The 26,352-nt window shown below is 45.6% G+C and overlaps 1 protein-coding gene across 1 annotated transcript in view; it reads left to right on the top strand.

The window, feature by feature from the left end:
* HYDIN (HYDIN axonemal central pair apparatus protein) overlaps positions 1 to 26,352 on the top strand; it is a 1,819,717-nt gene that overhangs the window by 385,809 nt on the left and 1,407,556 nt on the right. Inside the window, exons 15-16 of the mRNA XM_029609235.1 lie at positions 3,882 to 3,982; positions 23,924 to 24,059. Of these exons, the coding sequence (XP_029465095.1) occupies positions 3,882 to 3,982; positions 23,924 to 24,059 (237 nt within the window). The remainder of the gene's footprint in view (positions 1 to 3,881; positions 3,983 to 23,923; positions 24,060 to 26,352) is intronic.

The raw sequence follows: 26,352 nt of genomic DNA, 5'->3' as shown, positions 1-26,352 counted from the left end.
CGCTATGCAAACTGGTGTGCACCTCGTCAACTAGATCCTTTCTCATCAACAGCAACCCAGCTACTAGAATACCTCCATACGCTTTACCTTTCTGGTTTAGAATATGCTTCAGTTCAAGTACATATCAGCGCCATTGCAGCATTCCATCATTATCATAACGGATTCCCAATTTCTAATCATCCCCTCATTTCCAGATTTATGAGGGGCATCCTACATTTAAAACCACCGATGACAAAACCTCCAGTACCATGGGATCTCAATGTCTTGTTGGAACAACTCATGGCTCCACCTTTTGAACCTTTGAATTCCTGTCACATCTAGTACCTCACCTGGAAAACAGTTTTTCTGGTCGCCATTACATCTACACAGCGAGTTAGCAAACTACAAGCTCTGGTTCATTATTCTCCTTATTTAGAATTTTACCATGATAAGGTTACTATGCGACCCCACCCATCATTCCTACCTAAGGTAGTTACTCCATTTCATCTTAATCAAACAATTACCTTACCCATTTTCAAACCAAAGCCTCATCTCAAGCTTTGGCTTATTACAAGCGAAGAACTTACTCTCCATCCAGGCCATCTCAGTTGTTCCTCTCTTTCAATACAAACAACCCAGGTCAACCGGTTTCCAAACGAACCATAGAGAACTGGTTATGCTATTGCATCGAATTTTGTTACAACAAGCGTTCCACCAAACTCATAAGCAAACCAAAAGCGCACCAAATACATGTGACAGCGACCTCAATTGCTCATCTTAAACGAGTACCATTCTTGGACATTTGCAAAGCAGCAACTTGGTCCTCTCTTCATACTTTCACGTCACACTATTGTATTGACAAACAGGCTGCTACAGATGCTGTTCTGGGAACTGCAGCCTTGCCAGCCACTACCAAGCCTTAGGACTTTCTACTTTACAAGGGTTGTGATCCTAGTTCTTTAACTACAACCTACACGGACACAACCCAGGAGCTTGGGATTCCCAGACAGCATGGCTAATTCAGCCCTGCTACAGTGTTTCCGTAGATAGCAGGATGAATTAGCCATGCGATCCCTCCCACCTCCCTAGACAGTCACCCTTTTTTCTACTGTACACTTTTTTGGCCATACACCTCGCTTGGTTACAAAGAGACTGAGGAGAGAAATGGATTCATGCGGGAAGACGACCGAGCAGACGCACAGAGTTGAAAACTCTAACACTATCTGAGGGAAGCTCTGCCTACTCCGGTCGTGTCAACGCTCCCAGACAGCATGTGTAATTCATCCTGCTATCTACGGAAACACCGTTTATGGTAAGCAAACTTGCTTTTACTATATATGAGCTGCTTTATATGCATTTGCAAATTTCATGCATGCAAATGGGTTGCAAAGCAGCTCATTTTAATAGAGGAGGGAATCTGCCAGAATGTATGCAAATTATTGCAAACATTGCATAATATTACCACAGTAGGGCTATATCATGCGATATGCAGAATTTATTGTGCGCTATATGCTATTTAACTTGTGTTACAGCCCTAACGGTGCATGATAAATCTCCCTCTTAGTTGTATAATTTACCTGGATAATGTGAATAACTGCATAGGTGAGTGCTGTCCTGGAATGCCCCAAGAATGATTTATCTAAGTAAGTTTTATCTGGCTAAAAACGTATGTATAAATCGTCAGAATGGCAGGATTTTTTAATTCTATGGTTTGTCCAGTTAAGTCCTGAACTTAGCTGGACAAATTGTTTCATTATGGACCACTTCCTGCTTTGCCCTACCTGATATTACAAATGAACTGAACTGGCATGATTCCTAAGGAAGCAAAGGTAAAATGAATAAAGAACATTGTGAGCAGATATTCATGGGGAGCTCTAATATCTCTGGTAGATAACTGAATTAAATTTGGATAAATGTTTGAAACATTATTATCAATAAACACCTGGAGATAGGCACCCAGAAATGATGCTTTTGGGGGTAATTTTCAAAGGTTTGGGGCAAAGATCATGTGTACTTTTTACTCACAGGCTTTGCACCTGTTCTTAAAAGTATGCATATTCTTTTGTTGTTAAACTTATTGTTACGATCCCGGTCACTAGCCTAGTGACCGGGCTCTTACCTTCCTCCGTGGCGCCGCGAACCGCCGGGTTTCTGGCCTCCAGGGCCGCATGGCAGCGGCATCTCCTCGTGGAGACGCCATCAGAAACTCCTCCCCCAAGCCCTGGTACGCGCGCGCGCGAAGAGCCGTGTTTTGAGGCGTCTGCACCCGGATGTGCAGACACGCCTCTTTTGACGTCAGCTGATTGAGCAGGGGATTTAAGCCGGGACTTTTGAAGTTGCAATTCGCCTTGCAACGAGGTTTCTCTTCGGAGTGCTAGTTGCCATCGTTCGTCTGCCTGCCTGGTTCCTGACTTCAGCCTGCCTGACTCTGGTATCGTTTATCTGCCTGCCTGGTTCCTGACTTCTGCCTGCCTGACTCTGGTATCGTTTATCTGCCTGCCTGGTTCCTGACTTCTGCCTGCCTGACTCTGGTATCGTTTATCTGCCTGCCTGGTTCCTGACTTCTGCCTGCCTGACTCCGGTATCGTTTGCCTGCCTGGTTCCTGATCTCTGCCTGCCTGACTCCGCTCTCTGCCTGCTTGTACCCCGGTTCGTATCGCTTCCTTGGATTCTTCTGTTATCACCTAAGACCCAGCGGTCCGGGTCCCTACAGGCTCCTCCTGGGGGGATCTCTGGCTTCCAGGGCGAAGACTCCTAAGCCCTAGTGACCCGGGCCTCTACAGCTCCTCTGGAGGGGTCACGGGTTCCCAGGTGAAGATTCATCGTTTCATCTAGTCTGCCTCCCGTCCGTCTCCCTCCGGCGGTCGGCCCAAGGATCCACTTCCGGATTGGTCAATCACAACACTTATGGTCACTTTCACCTGCTTTTTCTTTGTTTAGAATTTTGCTAGAAAAGTAAATGCAAAAATGTGAAAATGTGAACTATGTGTACACTTTTTCTTACTCAGTTTAAACAGGCCTTCTGTCATGCCTCTTTTCAGAGTAGCTAAAAGTAAATGCGAAAAATTTTAGCTGCATTGAGATAGGGGAATGTTTCAGATAGCTATTTAATGCAGGTAAAATGCTTTGACAAATAGAAAATATAGGGCCAGATTTTATAACATGTGTGCTGGCGTAGATTTGTGCACGCAAGCCGGCGCGCATAAATCTACACCCGATTTTATAACATGTGCGCGCAGCCGTGCGCATGTTATAAAATCCGGGGTCGGCGCGCACAAGGGGGTGCACACTTGTGCACATTGCGAGCGCCAAGCCCTAGGGGAGCCCTGATGGCTTTCCCCATTCCCTCTGAGGCTGCTCCGAAATTGGAGCAGCCTCGGAGGGAACTTTCCTTCCGCCCCCCCCCCCACCTTCCCCTCCCTTCCCCTATCTAACCCGCCCCCCAGCCCTACCTAAATCCCCCCCCCCCCACCTTTATTTTGTGATTTATGCCTGCCTCTGGGTAGGCATAACTTGTGTGTGCCGGCCAAGTGCTGGCACGTGAACCCCCAGCACGGCCGCTGTGCCGGAGGCCTCGGTCCTGCCCCCGGACCGGTGCCCCGCCCACATCCCCGCACCCTTCCTGCCCCTTTTTCAAAGCCCCAAGAAATACACGCGTCCCGGGGCTTGTGCACCGGGATGCGTGTATTTCCTGCGTGTCCCTGCGTGTCCCTGCGTGTCGCCGAGCCTATGTAAAATAGGCTTGGTGCACGCAGGGACAGGTTTTCGGGGTTACACGCGTTTATGCACGTAATCCTTTGAAAAACTGACCCATAGTGCTTAATTATCACAGTACCAAAAATGAGGCAGTAGGTTATCTTAAAAAAAATTTTTCTGAATGTGATTTTCTCTTTTACATTTAGGTGACCCTGTGTTCTAACAGTGTGAAGAAATATGAACTAGCGCTGGTAGTGGATGTGGATGACATTGGAGAGGAAATGCTGGCACTTCCCATTACAGCAAGGTACAGTATAGTTTGAAGCGTGCTTCCCATCCTTTCTTCTCCAGTTATGTTTCCTGTAACATATTCAGTATACTAGGCTAAGACAGCAGTATGAAAGGACATAATTCTGCATAGTTAGAGTCATTTAATGTCTTAATGCTATCCCTAACACTTACTCAGAATTAACGTTTTGGTCAGCACATGTCTCTGCACTTGCACATGCGCTTCTACCTAGCAACCTCCTACCTGCCAACTTGGTTCTTTCTTGCTTCTGGGAAGGTATCCTGCCTCCCAAGCTATCTCTTAATGGTTTCTAGGCACACTGCCATACCACAAAAATCAGAGGTTATACAGTTCCCCTCACCCATGGCTCTGGTTCCCGAATGTACCTCAGGACTAAGCATAATGCAGAAGCCTTTGGTGCTGATGAGGCACCAAGATCACTGACCAGATAACATGAAGGATCCCCTTAGGGGTTGTTCTCCTCAGAGCCAAAGAGTCAGTCTGCATTCTCAGAGCTGATTTCCGCCAGAGGGATACCCTCATCGATACCATGGAGGAAGATAGCCTCATCAGCAGAGATCCCAACATCTTTCATGGCATGGCACTGAGCTACTTGCTCTTTCCAGATCCATTGTTGTCCAGGACACCATCAGTTTGGAGCTCGCACTCTTGTAAATGGAGGGGTAAGGGGGGCTTTCTATTTTGGAGGGGGATTTGTGCAATATGAAGCTGGGTGGTGCATCGTTGTGCGTATGCTTTTACTTTTATTTATGGAATTTTTTTGTCAGGCTGTCAGGATTGGTATCCACGGGGTGGGTGAGTCTAAGAAGACCCCCTGGTAACTTTAGGTATTTTTGTAGAGGGCTGACTTCTTGAGCTACATGGCCCTTTAAATCTACTGTGAGACCTCCGGAACCCACGTTAGGGTCTCAGTGCTCCCACAGTAGAATAACATTTTGATAAAAGGTATGGGCTTTACCTTAACCAGGATGGAACCAAGCTGCTTGTGTTAACCTTTAAAAAGGAGATAGAACAACGTTTAAACTAGAACAAAGGGGAAAGCCAACAGTAGCTCAGCAGCACATGGTTCTGAGGGAGGAATCTTCAAAGGATACTATTGATGTATTAGAATTAGGGCATTCCAAAAGTGAGGTTCCATTATTTAAAAATTCACCTGAGCTAAAAGATTCCAATTTATCCCTATCAATTAGAAAGCAGAATGAAAATACAAACAAAAAACACACTTTGAAATGTTTGTATGCCTACGCCAGAAGTCTAAGAAGTAAAATGGGAGAACTAGAATGTATAGCAGTGAATGATGACATAGACTTAATTGGCATCTCAGAGACATGATGGAAGGAGAATAACCAATAGGACAGGGCTATACCGGGGTACAAATTATATCGCAATGACAGAGAGGAGCATCTGGGAGGCAGGGTGACACTTTATGTCCAGGATGGCATAGAGTCCAACAGAATAAAGATCCTGTATGAGACTAAATGCACAATCAAATCTTTATGGGTAGAAATCCCTTGTGTGTTGGGGAAGAGTATAGTGATAGGAGTATACTAACGTCCACCTGGGCAAGATGGTGAGACAGACAGTGAAATGCTTAGAGAAATTAGGGAAGATAACCAAATTGGTAGTGAAGTAATAATGGGAGATTTCAATTACCCCAATATTGACTGGGTAAATGTAACTTCAGGACATGCTAGAGAGATAAAGTTCCTGGATGGAATAAATGACAATTTTATGGAGTAATTGGTTCAGGAACAGACGAGAAAGGAAGCAATTTTAGATCTAATTCTCAGTGGAGCACAGGATTTGGTGAGAGAGGTAACAGTGGTGGGGCCGCTTGGCTATAGTGATTATAATATGATCAAATTTTAATGAATGACTGGAAAAGGGACAGTAAGCAAATCCACGGCTCTAGTGCTAAACTTTCAAAAGGGAAACTTTGATAACTTGAGAAAAATAGAAAAAAAATGAAAGGAGCAGTACAAAGGTAAAACGTGTGCAAGAGGCGTGAACATTGTTAAAAAATACCATCCTAGAAGCACAGTCCAGATGTATTCCGCACATTAAGAAAGGTAGAAGGAAGGCAAAATGATTACCGGCATGGTTAAAAATTGAGGTAAAGAGGCTATTTTAGCCAAAAGATCTTCATTTAAAAATTGGAAGAAAGATCCAACAGAAGAAAATAGGATAAAGCATAAGCATTGGCAAGTTAAATGTAAGACATTGATAAGACAGGCTAAGAGAGAATTCGGAAAGAAGTTGGCTGTAGAGACAAAAACTCACAGTAAAAATTTTTAAAAATATATCTGAAGCAGAAAGCCTGCAAGGAAGTCAGTTGGACTGTTAGATGGTCGAGGGGATAAAGGGGCACTTAGAGAAGATAAGGCCATCGCGGAAAGATTAAATGATTGCTTTGCTTCAGTGTTTACTGAAGAGGATGTTGGGGGAGATACCCATTCCAGAGAAGGTTTCATGGGCAATGATTCAGATGCACTGAACCAAATCACGGTAAACCTAGAAGATGTGGTAGGTCTGATTGACAAACTGAAGAGTAGTAAATCACCTGGACCAGATGGTATACAGCCCAGGGTTCTGAAGGAACTAAAAATGAAATTTCAGATCTGTTAGTAAAAATGTGTAACCTATCATTAAAATCATCCATTGTACCTGAAGACTGGAGGATAGCAAATGTAACCCCAATATTTAAAAAAGGCTCCAGGGGTGATCTGGGAAACTACAGACCAGTTAGCCTGACTTCAGTGCCAGGAAAAATAGTGGAAAGTGTCCTAAAGATCAAAATCACAGAACATATAGAAAGACATGGTTTAATGGAACAAAGTCAGCATGGCTTCACCCAAGGCAAGTCTTGCCTCACAAATCTGCTTCACTTTTTTGAAGGGGTTAACAAGCATGTAGATAAAGGTGAACAGGTAGATGTAGTGTATTTGGATTTTCAGAAGGCATTTGACAAAGTTCCTTGTGAGAGGCTTCTAGGAAAAGTAAAAAGTCATGGGATAGGTGGAGATGTCCTTTCATGGATTACAAACTGGTTAAAAGACAGGAAACAGAGAGAAGGATTAAATGGACAATTTTCACTTTGGAGGAGGGTGGGCAGTGGAGTGCCTCAAGGATCTGTACTGGGACCTGTGCTTTTCAATATATTTATAAATGATCTGGAAAGACATACGAGTGAGGTAATCAAATTTGCAGGTGATACAAAATTATTCCAAGTAGTTAAATCACAAGTAGATTGTGATAAATTGCAGGAGGACCTTGTGAGACTGGAAAATTGTGCATCCAAATGGCAGATGAAATTTAATGTGGATAAGTGCAAGGTGATGCATATAGGGAAAAATAACCCATTCTATAGTTACACGATGTTAGGTTCCATATTAGGAGCTTCCACCCAGGAAAGCGATTTAGGCGTCATAGTGGATAATACATTGAAATCATTGGCTCGATGTGCTGCGGCAGTCAAAAAAGCAAACAGAATATTAGGAATTATTAGGAAGAGAATGGTGAATAAAATGGAAAATGTCATAATGCCTCTGTAGCGTTCCACGGTGAGACCGCACCTTGAATACTGTGTACAATTCTGGTCGCTGCATCTCAAAAAAGATATAGTTGCAATGGAGAAGGAAAAGAGAAGGTCGCCAAAATGATAAAGGGGATGGAACAGCTCCTCTATGCGGAAAGACTAAAGAGTGTAGGACTGTTCAGCTTGTAGAAGAGATGGCTGAGATGAGATATGATAGAGGTGTTTAAAATCATGAGTAGTGTAGAACGGGTAAATGTGAATCGGTTGTTTACTCTTTCGGATAACAGAAAGACAAAGGGTATTGTGTTTCCTAGCCGCGCTAGGCCCGTGCCCGGGCTTGTTGCGACCCCAGTCGCTTACACAGCGACCGGGTCCTTACCTTCCCCGCGGGTCTCCTCGCAGCGCCGCGAGCCGCACGATTCCGGGCTGGACTGGCCGCATGGCAGCGGCGTCCTCCTCGTGGGGACGCCGGCAAGGCCCGAGGATAGCTCCGCCCCCTGCAAGAGAACGCGCGCGCGCGCGAGGGCAGTCCTTTTGAGCTCCCAGCACCCGGAAGTGCCGATCCGCCCTCCTTCTGACGTCAGCCCCGGCGGGGGATTTAAACCCGCAGCTTTCTTCTCTGCCTTGCCTTGCAACGTGGTCACTCCTTGGAGAGAGTTAGTTGCTGCATTCCTGCGTTCCTGATCCTGGTTTGTCTCACGATTCTGCCTGCCTGCTGCCTGTCTTGATCCTGGTTTGTCTCACGATTCTGCCTGCCTGCTGCCTGTCTTGATCCTGGTTTGTCTCACGATTCTGCCTGCCTGCTGCCTGTCTTGATCCTGGTTTGCCTCTCGCTCTGCCTGTTTGCTGCCTATCCCGACTCTGGTTCGTCTCACGGATCCGCTGCTTGCTACCTACCCAGACTCCGGTACGTCTCCTCGTTCCTGTCTTCGGCTGCCAGTCCAGACTCCAGTCCGCCCCCGGTTTCCCTTCACGCCTGTGACTCTCCTAAATCCCAGCGGTCCGGGTCCCTACGGGCTCCTCCTGGGGGGACCTCGGACTTCCAGGGCGAAGCCACCTAAGTCCTAGCGACCCGGGCCTTAACAGCTCCTCTGGTGGGGTCTCGGGTTTCCAGGTGAAGATCCTTCCCTCGCTGAGTGTGTCTGCCTTCCGACCGTCTCATCTTGCCGGTCGGCCCAAGGATCCACACCCATAACACAACAGTTTGCAAGGCCATGGATCCGGCAGACCTAGCTGGCCTACAGGCCATTCCCGGACTGGCTCAACGCTTGGTTCAACAGCAACAGGTACTGGACTCCTTGGCGGCCACCGTGGAACGGTTGGCCACCCGCATGGACGTTGAACCCGCGGCACCGGCTCCTGTAGCCATACCTGCCCCAGTGGTGACGCTTCATACTCCCACGCAGCTTCCAGCTCCCACACGTTTTGCTGGGGACTCTAAGGCCTGTGCGGGCTTCCTGAATCAGTGCTTTGTACGGTTCGCCCTGCTACCCAATCAGTTTCCCTCAGATGGTATCAAGGTGGCTTACATCTTTTCATTACTTGATGGTCGAGCCTTAAACTGGGCGTCTCCCATGTGGGACAAAAATGATTCCGCCCTGAGTGATCTGAACTTGTTCGTGGAGGAATTTCGAGCAGCATTCGACGAACCTGCACGTCAGGCCTCCGCAACTTCTGAACTACTCCAGCTTCGGCAGGGGACACGAACCCTAGCCGACTACGCTCTGGAATTCCGCACCCTTGCTCAAGAAGTGGGTTGGGCCGATAACGCCCTTCGGGGGGTTTTCCTAGAAGGCCTGGCGGCTAGAATTAAGGACGAGCTTGCCGCTCGGGATCTTCCAGAGGACCTTAATTCACTTATTAATGTGGCTGGGCGCATCGACCGACGCCTGCAGCAAAGAGCAAAGGAGGGGCGCTCTCCTCGCCGCCTGGTACCTGTACCGTCGGCTACTGCTAGATCCTCGAACTCCGGATCCCGGACCACCGGCACCCCAGCAGAGTCTTCCCTGGAGGAGCCTATGCACCTGGGAAGATCCGCTCTGACCCCCGAAGAGAGGCAACGCCGCCGAGACCTGCGTTTATGTTTATACTGCGGAGGTAAGGGCCATTTCCTGGCCCAGTGCAAGGAGCGGCCGGGAAACTCCCGCACCTAGGGGTAAGTGAGGAGGTCTCCCTAGGTTGTCTTAATGCAACTCCTCATTGTACCGTGCCAGTAACCCTCAAGTATCCAGGGGGTTCTTTCAACACAAAGGCCCTCATTGATTCCGGCGCAGGAGGGAACTTTATCACTAAAGACCTGGTACGACACCTTCAGCTCTCCACGCAACGTCAGGAACCTCCCTTACGGGTCACCTCCATTCAGGGTACACCGCTCTCCGGCAGCATAACTACCAGTACCAAGCCCATCATCCTCCAGACTGGTCTGCTTCACACAGAGAGAATTTCGTTCCTGGTTTTGGAGAAATCGGTATATCCCGTGGTTCTGGGGTTACCCTGGCTCCAACTGCATTCCCCGGAGATTCGATGGGACGATTTCCAAATCGTCCGCTGGAGTGCACACTGCTCCCATTCTTGCATCCAGCCCTGGAGGGGTCCGCAAACGTCTCTGGCACAGACTGATGTCAGGTTTCAGCTTCCGTCCCCATACCAGGATTTTGCTGATATATTCTCTAAGGAAAAAGCGGAGGTACTTCCACAGCATCGTCCATTTGATTGTGCGATTGAATTGCTTCCTGGCTCCACTCCCCCCCGTGGGAGAGTATATCCACTTTCCCAGCCTGAAACCCGGGCCATGTCAGAGTACATTTCTGAGAATCTCGCGAAGGGGTTTATTCTCCCCTCTAAGTCGCCCGCAGGAGCGGGTTTCTTTTTTGTGGCAAAGAAAGATGGGTCTTTGCGGCCCTGTATAGACTATCGTGGACTTAATGCCATAACCAAGAAGAATCGCTACCCACTCCCGTTAATTCCGGAGCTGTTGGACAAACTCCAGGGGGCACAAGTATTCACGAAGCTGGTCTTGCGAGGGGCCTACAATTTGGTCCGTATCCGTCCCGGGGATGAATGGAAGACCGCTTTCAACACCCGGGATGGACATTACGAATACTTAGTAATGCCATTTGGCCTATGCAACGCTCCCGCAGTGTTCCAGCACTTAATGAATGAAGTTCTTCGGGACTTCCTACAGTCATGCGTCATAGTATACTTAGATGACGTTCTTATCTACTCCTCGGATCTAGTCTCTCACCGACGACATGTTCGACAGGTACTCCAGATTCTGCGGGATCATCGGTTGTATGCAAAGTTGGAGAAGTGTCTCTTTGAGCAGAATTCCTTGCCCTTTTTAGGCTATATTGTTTCTGCAACTGGTTTTCGCATGGATCCCAGCAAAGTATCTGCCATTCGAAATTGGCCCCGGCCGGTGGGCCTGAAGGCTTTGCAACGTTTTTTGGGTTTTGCAAATTTCTACCGCCACTTTATCCCACAGTATTCCCAGCTGGTGGCGCCACTCACCACCCTAACTAAGAAGGGTGCGGACACTCGAAGCTGGCCTTCCGAGGCTTGCAAAGCTTTTGAGGACTTAAAGGAGGCTTTCCTCCAAGACACTTGTTTGCGACATCCGGACCCTACTCAGCCTTTCTTCGTGGAGGTAGATGCCTCTAGTGTTGCGGTAGGGGCGGTCCTCTCGCAAAAGTCCTCTTCTGGCCATTTGCTCCCTTGCTCCTATTTTTCCAAGAAGTTTACTTCCGCCGAGATCAACTATGGGATTGGCGATAAGGAGCTATTGGCAATCAAGTTGGCACTAGAAGAGTGGAGGCAGTAGTTGGAAGGAGCGAGTCATCCTGTGACGGTCTACACCGACCACAAGAATTTGGAATTCCTGAACCAAGCCCAGCGGCTGAACCCCAGACAGGCACGGTGGTCGCTGTTTTTTAGTCGGTTTGACTTTCTCCTCAAGTATCGACCAGCCGCTAAGAACTTCCGGGTGGACGCCCTCTCGAGGAATGATATTCCGGAGGAGAAGGAGGGAATCCCTCAGTATATTATTGATCCAGCCAAAGTCCAGTTAGCCAATACTATCGTATCCTCTGTAGAACGGGTTGTAGTTCCTCGCAGGGACCGCAAGAAAGTTCTCGCCTGGGCTCATGATTCCCTCTCTAGTGGTCACGCCGGTAGGGAGAGGACCCTCAATCTTCTGAATCGCTATTACTGGTGGCCTAAGGTGCGCCAGGATGTACGCCTGTACGTGGACTCTTGCCCTGTTTGCGCCAGGCAGAAACCTCTAAGCGGTCGCCCATGGGGGCTTCTGCAGCCTCTTCCTATACCCACGGAACCCTGGACCCATATCGCCACTGACTTTGTGGTGGACTTACCTCCTTCCGAGGGCAATACGGTGATATGGGTAACGGTAGACCGCTTCTCCAAAATGGTTCATCTCGTACCATTACCCAAGTTGCCTTCAGCACCTGAGTTGGCCCGTCTGTTCACACAGCATATCTTCAGGGCTCATGGGCTCCCGCAGAGTATCGTTTCTGACCGGGGTCCTCAGTTCACGGCTCGATTTTGGCGAGCCATCTGCCGGAAATTTGGGGTACAGTTGAATCTATCTACAGCTTTCCACCCACAAAGTAATGGACAGACCGAACGCATGAATAGGTCCTTGAAGACGTTCCTTCGAAGTTTTATCTCCGAAAGAAGAGACAACTGGGTGTCCCTCCTTCCCTGGGCCGAGTTTGCCTACAACAATCACACCCACTCGGTAACAGGACAATCACCTTTCCAGACAGTTTTTGGTCGCCACCTGAAACCGCCGGTGCCCATTCCAGTTACCGTGCCTTCACCGGCAGCGCTAACGGTGGCTCAGCACATTCATCAGCTATGGAGGACGGTCCAACAATGACTCGCATCCTCTGCAGAAAAGGCGCAAAAATGTGCCAATCGCCATCGACGACCAGCACCCGTATTCCTACCCGGCACCAAGGTGTGGCTAAGCACCAGAAACCTCCATTTGCCGGGCCGCTCCAAGAAATTGGCATCAAGATACTGTGGCCCTTTCACTATAGCTGAACGAATTGGGTTAGTCTCATATAGACTCCGTCTACCCTCATCTTTACGTATTCACAACCTGTTCCATGTCTCTCTACTGAAACCAGTGGTACTCTCCCGTTTCCATCAACCCTCGACTGATGCTGTATCATCCTCCTCTAATGAAGAACCCACTTATCAGGTACGTGAAGTACTGGATGTCCGTTTTCGGGCCCGTCGCTGGGAATACCTGTTGGCATGGGAGGGTTGCGGTCCTGAGGAGGATTCCTGGGAGCCAGCCCGGAATATTCTGGATAAATCGCTGTTAGCCCACTTCCATCAGGACAATCCCGGTAAGCCGGGTCCCCTGAGGAGGGGGCGTAAGAAGGGGGGTACTGTTGCGACCCCAGTCGCTTACACAGCGACGCGGGTCTCCTCGCAGCGCCGCGAGCCGCGCGATTCCGGGCTGGACTGGCCGCATGGCAGCGGCGTCCTCCTCGTGGGGACGCCGGCAAGGCCCGAGGATAGCTCCGCCCCCTGCAAGAGAACGCGCGCGAGGGCAGTCCTTTTGAGCTCCCAGCACCCGGAAGTGCCGATCCGCCCTCCTTCTGACGTCAGCCCCGGCGGGGGATTTAAACCCGCAGCTTTCTTCTCTGCCTTGCCTTGCAACGTGGTCACTCCTTGGAGAGAGTTAGTTGCTGCATTCCTGCGTTCCTGATCCTGGTTTGTCTCACGATTCTGCCTGCCTGCTGCCTGTCTTGATCCTGGTTTGTCTCACGATTCTGCCTGCCTGCTGCCTGTCTTGATCCTGGTTTGCCTCTCGTTCTGCCTGTTTGCTGCCTGTCCCGACTCTGCTTCGTCTCACGGATCCGCTGCTTGCTACCTACCCAGACTCCGGTACGTCTCCTCGTTCCTGTCTTCGGCTGCCAGTCCAGACTCCAGTCCGCCCCCGGTTTCCCTTCACGCCTGTGACTCTCCTAAGTCCCAGCGGTCCGGGTCCCTACGGGCTCCTCCTGGGGGGACCTCGGACTTCCAGGGCGAAGCCACCTAAGTCCTAGCGACCCGGGCCTTAACAGCTCCTCTGGTGGGGTCTCGGGTTTCCAGGTGAAGATCCTTCCCTCGCTGAGTGTGTCTGCCTTCCGACCGTCTCATCTTGCCGGTCGGCCCAAGGATCCACACCCATAACACAACAGGGCTTGCTTACTTCACTCATGCTCCATTGGATCCCGGTTCGACCTCTCCCGCCATCATAGCCAGCTCCCTGCACCCGCGGCACCTCGTGGTGGCATCCCCAGGCCCTTCCGGTCCTTCAACCTCCCAGAGCTCCTCCTGGCGTGGTGCGGCGTCCTCCTCAGCGGCGGGCCTGCCCCTAGACGCACGCGCGTGTGCGGACCGACGAGCACTTTAAAGGGTTCAGGGTGGGAAACTGCTCCGCGGCGTGCAGAGATGACATCACAAAGCTCTAGTTTTTAAGCGAGGGCCCACTCCTCAGTCCCTTGCCTTGGCAATTGGGTCATCACCTCTGTGTGAGCTAGTTTGCCATCCTCATTCCTGTGCTTGTTCCAGTGTTCCTGCGTTCCTTGTTCCTGTGTTTTTTCCAGTGTTCCTGCGTTCCTTGTTCCTGTGCTTGTTCCAGTGTTCCTGCGTTCCTTGAACCTGTGCCTGTTCCAGTGCTCCTGCCTTGTTTTTGTGTTCCCGTGGTCCTTCCTGTGTTCCAGCATCTCTTCCTGTGTTCCAGCATCTCGGTACTACCTGGGTAGTACCGAGAAGGTACTACCCAGGTAGTACCTTCTCGGACTGATACCCTGTACTGACTTCGGCTTGTCTTGACCACACTTGGACTGATCCTCGAAACTGACCTCTGCTTGCCTGTGACCACACCCGGACTGATACCTGGAACTGACCCTTGTTTTGGCTGACCATTCTTGGATGGATACCCTGGCTCTGACCCTTGCGCTCCATTCAGATAGTATCTTCACTCCTCCTGTGATCACCAGGCCTGCCTGCCTCGACACCACCCGTGGCCTTCTTCAAGCTGGACCACTAGGCACTGCCTATTCTACCCGGAGGACCTTCAGTTCCTGTCTTGTTCCAGTGGTCTCTGGTACTCTCGGTTCTGGCCTAGATCACCTGTTCGCTGACCTCTCCTCTTGGTGGGCACACCTCTCTGTCATCTCTCCGGGAGACCCCCAGAGGCCCACCTAAGCCCAGGTGGTCTCGGAAACCAAGGGCTCAACCCGTGGAGCTCCCGGACTGTTATTGGTGAAATTCCTGTCAGCCTCTGTCTTCTTGTGTGCTCTGCCTCCTGGCGGCAGGTGCCCTCTGGGATCCCTCAGAGGGCCGTACCAATCCTGCGCCAGGCCAAGGGTCCACCTCCAGCACAACAGGTTGCCAAGGCCATGGACTCAGCGGAGTTCTTTGCTGTGCAGGCTATTCCGGACCTGGCTACACGTATCCGGGAGCAGCAGCAATACCTCAAGGCATTGGCCACCTCGGTTGAAGAAATACGAGCCCAACTTGCAGAGTCTGCTATGGCCAACCCTGGGACTCTTTCTAACAGCGCTTCCTCTGGTTCATGTGGCACATTTAAAACTAATCGGAGAAAGTTCTTTTTCACTCAGCGCACAATTAAACTCTGGAATTTGTTGCCAGGGGATATGGTTATTGCAGTTAGTATAGCTGGGTTTAAAAAAGGTTTGGATAAGTTCTTGGAGGAGAGGTCCATTACCTGATATTAATCAAGTTGACTTAGAAAATAGCCACGGCTAATACTAGCATCAGTAGCATGGGTACTTAGTTTTTGGGTACTTGCTAGGTACTTGTAGCCTGGATTGGCCACTGTTGGAAACAGAATGCTGGGCTTGATGGACCCAGTATGGCATGTTCTTATGTTCTTAAAATAATGTATCTGATAAATTTCAAAGTCAGCCACGTTATTTTATTTACATAGAATTTGTTATGAATGAGCTGCTTTGCAGGTATTTGAAAAATTCATGCATGCAAATGCCATTCAGAGCAGCTCATTGTAATAAGAGCAGGTTTCAGTCCTAAATTATGCACGATATTGCCAATATCACGCAATATCACAGTTTTAGGGTTATATTGCACGATATACAGCATTTATCACTTGGAATACGCTGTTATCACTTAAAACAGCTTGATAGAGCTCACTATAAGCTGGATACACACCAATATTCAGAATTATCAGGGTTATGCACTCCCACCAGCAGATGGAGTCAGAGAGCAAAGCCTCGAGGCACTGGTATCCCAAGTGTGCCACCTGCATCTCATCAGTATTTATCGATACCCAAGCAAAGTATAATTGACAAAAAATCCATCTAATTCCCGAAACAAGGGCGAACAGGAAAAAACTCCCTCAAGGGTCCGAAACAAACAACCCCAAATCCTGAAATCAGGTTTAAACCACGGTTCATAACAAAAACTAAAATATTATAGAATCATCCTGATAGATTCCCTAAGTACAGCAGCTAACCGTTAGGTAAAATCAGTCTTTCAGCAGTAGGATCTGGGCAGGATCCTGGACTGATATGTGGTACTACAGGAACGAAAATTAGCAGGTAAGAACCAATTTTCCTTTTCTGTACATACCCAGATCAGTCCAGACCAGTCGGATGTACCAAAGCCACATTACACCGAGCGGGAACCTGAAAGACCCGCTCGCAAGACGCTCTCCCCAGAAAGCGCTTGGTCCGGATCCCTTACATCCAGACGATAATGCTTTGTGAAGGTATGCTAAGTTAGCTGGATAACTATAAAACTGCATGAAAGCCGTCCTAAAGTTAGCTGAATATCATTATCTGGCCAACTTTGAAATAGCTATGGATATTCAGCTTACAGCCCTGCCATTGAATATCTGAATAAAGTTATCTGGATAAATGTATCCAGCTAATTTAGTAATTCAGCCAGCTGCTGAATATCAGATCTGAAAGGTTTTAATTATTTTATAAGGTACAACTGATTTGTTCATAACATTTGTTTTGAGAATAATGTAATTGCAACATATTACTTCTGTTCCTAATGAGTTGACCTTATTGTTTTGTCCTTCTGTCATACCTGATTACTTTCCTAGAGTTAGAAGTTAATTATACCATCAAAATGGTCTTTTAAAAATGTTGGCTTGTTCTTTTTCCCTTATTTATTTAATATCAATTCTGTTCCTTCTCTATATGCTTGAAGCAAGATGGATGTGGATGAAATGCACTGGAAAGTTGAAAAGTGTCACATTTAAAGATAAATGATTGGACATTTTCCAGTGTGATGGTTTTAAAAGAATGGAATCTTTTGGTGCAATAAATGGAGTTCCATTTATTTAGGCTATGTTGGGATTATGCGATAATTTATGAGTAATATGTTTCCCTGTGAAAACTGTTAGCCTCTATAAGGTGTTAAATTGAGGAGGATTTTGGGAGTATGATAATGTGGTATGACTTTTAGAAGTATGTTTGATGGTGTGGGCTTTAGTGTAGTGTGTTTGGTATGTATGAGGTGTGAATGTATGTTTTAAAAGAAGGGATGGGCATTATAATGCGTAAGTTTTAAAAGTATAAATTTTTGTAGCAGAACCAAATAAAAGATTTATGTAAAAGTCTGCTGTAGGGGGATTGAGTATAATATGTATATTTTGGCAGCATTTTCTATATATACCTAAAAATTAGGGAAGTGCAGTAACATTTTTTTGATATATATACATATATATATATTTATTTATTTATTTTTAGATTTTTATATTTATTTATTTTATTTATTTGAGTCTTTTCTATACCGGCATTCGCGAAGGGAATCGCATCATGCCGGTTTACAAATAACAAGGAGTGAACAACAATAAAGTGATAAAAAACATTAACAAGTGCTAAAAGAAGGGAAAATTGCAGTTACAATAAAACAGGGACATATTTCAACTTGGAACAGAAGAAAAGGAGATAGTAATTTAACAGTGAAGAATAACTGGGAAAGCCTGCCAGTTTAAAAGGGATTGTACCATTGATGGGATTGTCAAAACTGTTGATTATCCTGAAGGGTGTTCTGAGTTAATTATATTGATTTTGGGTTTGATTGTTGTCTGGAAAGGCTTTCATAAATAACCAGGTCTTTAGTCTTTTTCTAAAAGTTGGAAGGCAGGGTTCCTGTCTCAGGTCTGGAGGGATGGAATTCCACAATGTAGGTCCTGCTGTAGAGAAAGCCCTGTCTCTAAGAGTCGTGTGGTGAAAGGTTTTAGCAGGGGGAACCTGTAGTGAATCTCTGTAGGACTCTCGGATTGGTCTGGCGGAGGTATGTTTTTTAAATGGGATTTGGAGGTTAAGCGGAGAGAGTTGATGAAAAGCTTTGTAAATGGTGGTAATAGACTTATATAAGATTCTGTAATGAACTGGCAGCCAATGCAAGTCTTTGAGAATCGGAGTTATGTGTTCTCTTCTTCTTGTGTTTGTCAATATTCTTGCCGCAGTGTTCTGAACCATCTGAAGGGGTTTAGTGTGAGAAGCCGGTAGACCCAAAAGAATGGAATTGCAATAATCTAATTTAGAAAAGATTATTGATTGCAAGACTGTCCTGTAGTCGTGGGAGTGGAAAAGTGGTTTAATTCTTTTTAAGACATGCAGTTTATGAAAGCAGTCTTTAGTAGTTTGATTAACAAAAGATTTTAGATTTAGCCGATTATCAATGATGGCTCCTAAGTCTCTCACTTGTGATGTTTGAAAGCCGGTTGGTGGATTTGAGGCGAGGTTACTGTTTTCAGGCGAAATTATGAGAAGTTCGGTTTTAGAAGTATTCAAGATTAGATTTAGACTGGATAGGAGGTTGTCAATTTTTAGGAGGCAATCTTCCCAGACTTTTATGGTTCTTGTAAGGGATTCTTTGATAGGGATGATAATCTGAACGTCATCTGCGTATAGATAATATTTGAGGTTCAGATTAGTTAATAGTTGACATAAAGGGAGGAGGTAAATGTTAAAGAGCGTGGGAGAAAGGGAGGAGCCCTGAGGAACTCCTAGCGTGGAAGGATAAAACTGAGATTCTTTGTTATGTATTTTGACTTTATATCCTCTGTTTCCCAAGAATGATTTGAACCAGGCCAGTGCGGCGCCTGTTATTCTGATGTTCGCTAGTTGCTTTATGAGGAGTGCGTGGTTATTTCATATAGGAACGGTGTTCCTATATGAAATAAAGATCACATCGGTTTACATTGAAACAGAACATGAAAATTGCCAAAAGGCATTACATAGAACAAGGTTATGAAACTTGGAACAGTGTACATAAGTTCAAAATTTAACAATAACGTTGTAACATTGATGACCAAAAGATAAAGGAGAAAAAAAAAAAAAAGACTTAAACAATTAAGTTGACAGGTCTTATTGAGCATAAAAATTATAACGTATAAGTGAGAAAGTCTCAAGTGTCCTGCAGCAAGAGATTAGATACCGAAGTAGGTAGTGGTATGGAAAATGGGGGTTTGTGAAGAAGATATGTTCTTGCTGGTTGGAGGGGAAAAAATGATGATCATGGTCCTGGAAAAGCTTGGCTAAAGAGCCAGGTTTTAAGTTTTTTTTTGAATGAAGAGTGGCAGAACTCAAGCCGAATGTCTGGTGGGAGCGCATTCCATTGAATGGGGCCTGCTGTAGATATGGCACGTTTATGATGCGAGGATTTTGTTGAAGGTACATAGAGTGTGCCTTTATATGCTCCTCTGATGGGTCTAGAGGAGGAGTGAGGGCGTAGTTGGTTACATAATTGAAGAGGAGAGATATTGTGAATGGATTTATGAATTACGGTGAGTACTTTATATAGGATCCTTTGCTTTATAGGCAGCCAGTGGAGGAGCTTGAGAATGGGGGTGATGTGATCTCTTTTATTCGTATTGGTAAGGATTCTGGCTGCAGAGTTCTGTAGCATTTGGAGGGGTTTGATGGATGAATATGGAAGGCCAAAGAGAAGCGAATTGCAATAGTCGACTTTTGATAGAATAATGGCTTGTAGGACCATCCGAAAATCGTTGAAATAAAGAAGAGGCTTCAATTTTTTTAAGACTTGTAACTTATAAAAACAGTCTTTGGTGGTTGTGCTTATGAATTTTTTAAAATTGAGCTGATTGTCTAGCATGATACCTAGATCTCGAACATGTGGTGAGTGATTTAATATGGGAGTGGATGAGTTGAGAAGGTCAGCTGGGTTTAGAAGTTTGATGTTGATGTCTTGATTGATGATTAGGATCTCAGTTTTGTTGTTGTTAAGAATGAGGCAAAGGCTGGAGAGAAGATGATTGATCTGTTGCAAACAATTGTTCCAGTGAGCCAAGGTTTTTTGTAAGGATTCTGAGATTGGGATGAGTATCTGGATGTCATCCGCGTAGAGATAGTGAGTTAGGTTTAGTTTAGTAAGTAGATGACATAGAGGTAAGAGGTAAATGTTGAAGAGGGTAGGGGAAAGGGAGGAACCCTGAGGGACCCCCCGGTTGGAAGGGATCGGTTGTGATTCTTTGTTGTTAATCTTTACTTTGAATTGTCTATTTGCTAGGAAGGATTTGAACCAGCTGAAGACTGTTCCTTTAATGCCTATATCTGCCAGACATTTTAATAGAGATGAATGGTTGACAGTGTCAAAGGCTGCAGAGAGATCTAGTAGTATCAAAAGATGTGGTTGTTTTTTGTCCATATTAGATAGAATAGAATCGGTAAGAGAGATAAGGAGAGATTCAGTGCTTAACGATTTCCGAAAGCCATACTGGGAAGATACAAGAATGTTGTTTTCTTCCAAATATTCAGATAGTTGTTTATTGACTATCTTTTCCATAATTTTGGCGATCAATGGCAGATTAGCTATTGGGCGGAAGTTAGCTGGATCTGTGGTTGGAAGGTTAGGTTTTTTAAGTAGAGGTTTGAGAATGGCTAATTTAAGTTGGTCAGGAACTAGACCCTGGGAGAGAGAGCAGTTAATGATGTCTGCAATTGGTTTTGATATGGAGTTTCTTATTGCGATGAGAAGGTTAGTAGGAATTGTGTCTAAGGGATGAGATGACGGTTTCATTTTTTTAAGTATGTTTTCTATCTCAAGTGCTGAAGTGGTCTCGAAAGTTTCCAGCGTTGTATTTAGTTGAGGTGAGGTAATGTGAGGGAAAGGGGGATATTTATTTATTTATTTATTTAAGGTTTTTTTATACCGGCATTCATGAACTCGTTCACATCATGTCGGTTTACAGAAAACAGGGGTGCGGATAATACAACCAAAAAACATAAATAACGTGATGAAGAGAAGCAGTTACAATTAACAAGGGCTAATGAACTGGGAATGTAAGAAATAGAAAGAGATAGAGGAGAATAATTATGTACAAAAGTTCAATATAAATATGGTGTCTCATATGTACAGTCTCTGAGTAGAGAGTTTGTTTGTGGTGCATATTAGGTAGAGTTCGAGAAGGCTTGCCTGAAAAGCCATGTCTTGAGTCTTTTCCTAAAGGTTAGGAGACATGGTTCGTTTCTGAGTTCTGGAGGGATGGAGTTCCATAACTGTGGGCCTGCGGTGGAAAGGGCTCGGTCTCTTAAGGTGCTGTGATTAGTGGTTTTCGTGGGTGGAACAATGAGGCATCCTCTGTAGGCTTCCCTGGTCGGTCTTGTGGATTTGTGGAAGCGGGGAGGAATTTGTAGATCGATTGTGGTATGTTGGTGAATGATTTTGTATATCAAGGTGATGGATTTATAAATGACTCTGAAATGAATTGGTAACCAGTGGAGGTCTTGTAGCACTGGGGATATATGGTCTCTTTTCTTAGTGTTTGTCAGTAGACGGGCTGCTGCGTTTTGGACCATTTGGAGCGGTTTTGTGTATGAGGAGGGGAGGCCAAGTAAAGTGGAGCAGCAGTAGTCCAATTTTGAGAAAATGAGGGCTTGGAGGATGGTTCTGAAGTCTTTGGCATGGAAGAGTGGTCTTATCCTTTTTAAAACTTGCAGTTTATAGAAACAGTCTTTGGTGGTTTTATTGATGTGGGCTTTGAAGTTTAGTTTATTGTCGATTAGCACACCTAGATCTCTTACATGAGTGGTTTGTAGGTTGTTTGGCAGAGAGGTTGTGAGATTGTTATCAGGAGTTATGAGTAATACTTCAGTTTTGGCGGAGTTTAGTACCAGATTGAGGCTGTTGAGGAGGTTTTTGATTTCTAGGTGACAGGATTCCCAGTATTCAAGGGTTTTTGAGTATGATTCTTTGATGGGGATCAGGATCTGGATGTCATCTGCATAGAGAAAGTGTATTAACTTGAGGTTGATGAGGAGTTGACATAGTGGTAGGAGGTAAATATTAAAGAGTGTAGGGGATAAAGAGGAACCTTGTGGGACTCCGATGGTCGAGTCGTGGCGTGATGATTCTTTATTCTGGATTTTTACCTTGTAGCCTCTGTTGGTTAGGAACGATTTGAACCAGGAGAGCGCTAAACCAGAAATTCCTATATGAAAAAGATGATGAGAAAGAGATAGTCAGTTTGTCAATTTTATCCTTAAAGTATTCTGCTAGTTCTGATGCTTTGTTGAGTGCTTGATCATCAGGAATGGTAGGAGGTGATGGTTTAGTGAGAGCTGAAACGTAGGAGAAAAGTGCTTTTGAATCAAATATGAAATGATGTATTTTTTTTGAGAAAAAATCTCTCTTTGTTCTCAGTATGGTGATCCTATAAGCATTGAGGGAGGTTTTATAAATAGCTAATGTTGTGGGGGATGGGTTTCTCCTCCAAGTGTGTTCTTTATTTCTTAGCTCTTGTTTAAGCAGCTTCAGTTCTGGGGTGAACCAGGGTTTCCTGTTGTCTGGCGAAGGTTGTACTACTTTTGTGATGGAAGGGCAGGTAATGTCTGCGATCTTTTTGGTGATGTTGCACCATGAGGTGGTGGCTGTAGATGCGTTGGAGAGATCGAGATGTGATAATTCATTAGTGAACTGATTGATGAGAAGGTCTGTAGAACAAGGTTTCCTGAATTGAATAGTGTTTTTTGGGAACGAAAGTGGAGGATGTTGTGAAAGCTTGAAGGTCGTGTTGATGATTTGATGGTCCGACCAAGGGACAGGTGAACATGTGATTGTATTTGTGTTTGAGATGCACTGATTAATGAAAATAAGGTCTAAAGTGTGACCTGCTTTGTGGGTAGGGGCTTTTATAATTTGTGTGAAGCCCATGTAGTTGAGAGCCGAGAGTAGGGTAACACAATTTGGGGATTGTGGTGAAGCATCGACATGTAAGTTGAAATCACCCAGTAAGATGGCAGGTTTGTCTGGGTTGAAGTATTTGGCAGAGAGTTCAATGACTGGTGAAGGGTCAGAATCTAAAGATCCTGGTGGAGCGTAGATTAGGCCAATTTGTAAATGATCAGATTTAAAGAAAGAGAGCTCTAATTTTGATGTGGTATATGAATGTTGTAAAGATATTCTTAGACCTTTCTTGGCTGCGAGAAGTATATATATATATGACGACCAGCCAGCGGCGACCCGATTAACGGCACAATTACACCAGGCGTCGCGTGCCGGGTGTGCTCCCCTTCATGCTAACCTTTTTGCTCCTTCTAATATAATTATGTTTATGTTAATAATTTAACTTTTATTAATGTTATTTAGCTTTTTGCTTTGTTTAAAATTATTTCATTATTGATGTTTAAATGTATTAGACTAAGGAATTTTACTTCCTGCTCATTCTGTTTCATTGTAAACCGGTTTGATATGCATTTTATGCAGGAAAATCGGTATAAAAAAACTTAAAATAAATAAATAAATAAATATATATATATAATCCTGTTCATGTGTGTGCTGATGGACATTTGTACAGTTTTACATTATATCCTTGATATTACTAAACTGTACTCATTGTTTCTTACGGAGTAAGATATGTAACCATTTGAGAGGATATTTAAATGAGACAGTGAGACAACTGAAATATAGGCAAGTGTTTTTGGCTTTTTGCCCTTTCTTTTTATTAACTTTGCAATTTGTTCAGTGAATTGCCTGCACACAATCTCAGGTGTTGCTGATATCAGAAAACTATTTTGAATTTCTGAAATGGGATCATGAGGTTTATATTATTTGTAATGAAGCTGATAATGTCTTATATACTTGAGAGTAGGGGCTGGGCTTAAAATCAACTTAAGTAAGGATAACTGGCTTTGTAGAGATAATAGGGCTTCTTAGCCATGTCTTTTCAACATAGGATATGACAGTTTTTATTTACTAAAGTTGACAAATAACATTTTTTACATACATTTTTCTAAGTTTTGAAAGGTGAAACGAGCCCAACTTAGCTAAGATGGTAATACATTTCTTTCAGTATTGAGAATCATAGTGCAATAAATCCAGATCTCATTCTATTCAGTCATTCTTTCTTTTACTTTATTTAGATGTCTTATGCCCTTGGTGCATGTTGAGAAACCTGTTTTGAAGTTTGGCCGATGTTTCCTGCAGTACCCCTACCAGCAGATGATAACACTTGTAAATGATAGCAACCTTCCAGGGTGCTATTGTGTTCTCTCACAGGTTTGTTACATTATATCTATCCTAATCATCATTATTATAATGCCATAACACGAAGGGGCAAATTTTAAAAGCCCTACGCGCATAAATCCAGCTGGATTTATGCGCGCAGGGGGATGATGTGCGCCAAGCCTATTTTGCATAGGCCTATCGACGCGCGCAAGCCCCGGGACACGCGTATGTCCTGGGGCTTGAAAAAAGGGGCGGGGCGTGGGTGGTCCGGGGTGGGGTAGGGGTGTGGCCAGAGTCCTCCCTAGGGCTGCTAGGCCGAGGGATCGCGCGCCGGCACTTGGCTGGTGCGCGCAACCTATGTCTGCCCAGAGGCAGGCGCAACTTGCTAAATAAAGGTTAGGGAGGGGTTTAGGTAGGGCTGGGGGGCGGGTTAGGTAGGGGAAGGGAGGTAAAGGTGGTGGGGCGGAAGGAACAGGGAAAGCCATCGGGGCTCCCCTAGGGCTTGGAGCGCGCAAGGTGCACTCCTCAACCTCTCTAGAATTTGTGTTTTCAAATCTAAACACTTACAAATCTGCCTCACATATGCCCCTCCAGGAAGCCTGGAATTTGACCTGTCTCCTTTAATTGAACTCATAGCCAAGCACATCAACACAGATACCCCTGCTATAATTATGGGAGACTTTAACCTCCACGTGGACTCAACTCCTCAATCTTCCAGTTGTGAAACATTTCTCTCCACACTTAAATATATAGGATTCAGGCAAATCATTAAAAGTCCGACACACAAAGCAGGACATACTCTAGACTTAATCTTCATAAATGAAAGCCTCACCCCCTCCACAGCTATGACATGCTCTCCAGTCCCTTGGTCAGATCACAGGTTGATTTCCACAACTCTGAGGAACCTCCAACCCATCCCCCTACCGAGACAAAAAACTACGATCCAATTCAGGAAACTATGCAACCCAGACATCCTCAGCTCGCAACTATCCACAGCCTTAGACCAACTGGACCTCTCTGATGCTGAGTCAGCTTCACCTTCCTGGATCAAGATCACCAAGGAAGTAGCAGACACAACCTGTCCATTAACCACAAAAACCCTTCATCCGAATGCTGACAACAGGAAACCTTGGTACACCCCACAACTAAAAACCCTCAAACAAGAGCTCAGAAGCAGTGAACACCGATGGCATAAAAATCCATCAGCAACAAACCAGGAGGCATATAAATCTCTCATGCACCGCCACAGGATATCCATTCTCCGAACTAAAAGAGATTTCTTCTCACGGAAAATCCACCACTTCATTTTCGACCCGAAAGCGTTATTCTCACTAGTCTCGTCACTTACCAGATCTTCCCCCATGACCATTCTGGATGATCAAGCGGCTAGTAAAGCCTCAGAACTCGCCACCTACTTCAAGAAAAAAATTACCGACCTGATCACACCTGTAAAAACCGATATTGTTCCTCTTCCTCCTCCCGCTTACTCTACATATATCCAACAGACCTCAAGCCTGGAAAACTTCGAACTGACTTCCTCCTTAGAGATTGAAACAGTTCTAAAGAAGCTAAAACCTGCCTCGCACCCCACGGATGCGATCCCTTCTAACCTACTCATCTCCATTTCAAAAACTGTCGCCAAACCAATTGCAGAGATCATTAATTCATTATCGCAAGGCATAGTTCCAGACCCCCTGAAGCTTGCAATTCTAAAACCACTTCTAAAAAAACCCAACCTATCCCCAGACGACCCGGCCAACTTCCGCCCTATAGCTAACCTCCCCTTCATCTCCAAAATCTTAGAAAAAATTGTCAACAAGCAACTCTCGGATTATTTAAACGACAACAAAATCCTAGCCCACTCGCAGTTCGGCTTCCGTAAAGCTCAAAGCACTGAAACTCTCTTAATCTCACTAACAGACACCATACTTTTGAACTTTGATAAAAAACAACCCTGTCTTCTCATTCTCCTTGATTTATCAGCCACCTTCGATAGGGTGAACCACTCAATACTCTTGGATCGGCTAACTGACATCGGTATCAAAGGCACCGCCCACAGATGGTTCAAGTCATTCCTCCAAAACAGATTCTACAAAGTCAAGATTAACAATAAAGAATCACACCCTGTCTGTGCCTCACTGGGTGATCCTCAAGGCTCCTCCTTATCCCCTACCCTCTTCAACATCTATCTTTTACCTCTTTGCCAACTCCTTTCCAAACTAAATCTAACGCATTACATATACGCAAACGACGTACAAATACTCATTCCTGTTACGGAATCTTTAAGAAAACGAGCCCTGTCCACTGCGGGCCCTGCGCAATGGAACTCTCTACCACCAGAGCT

This window comes from Rhinatrema bivittatum, chromosome 7 (genome assembly GCF_901001135.1).
Source record: "Rhinatrema bivittatum chromosome 7, aRhiBiv1.1, whole genome shotgun sequence".
In the NCBI taxonomy this organism is placed as follows: domain Eukaryota; kingdom Metazoa; phylum Chordata; class Amphibia; order Gymnophiona; family Rhinatrematidae; genus Rhinatrema; species Rhinatrema bivittatum.
Note: the sequence above shows the minus strand (reverse complement) of the source record. Positions and strands in the feature narration are given on the sequence as shown.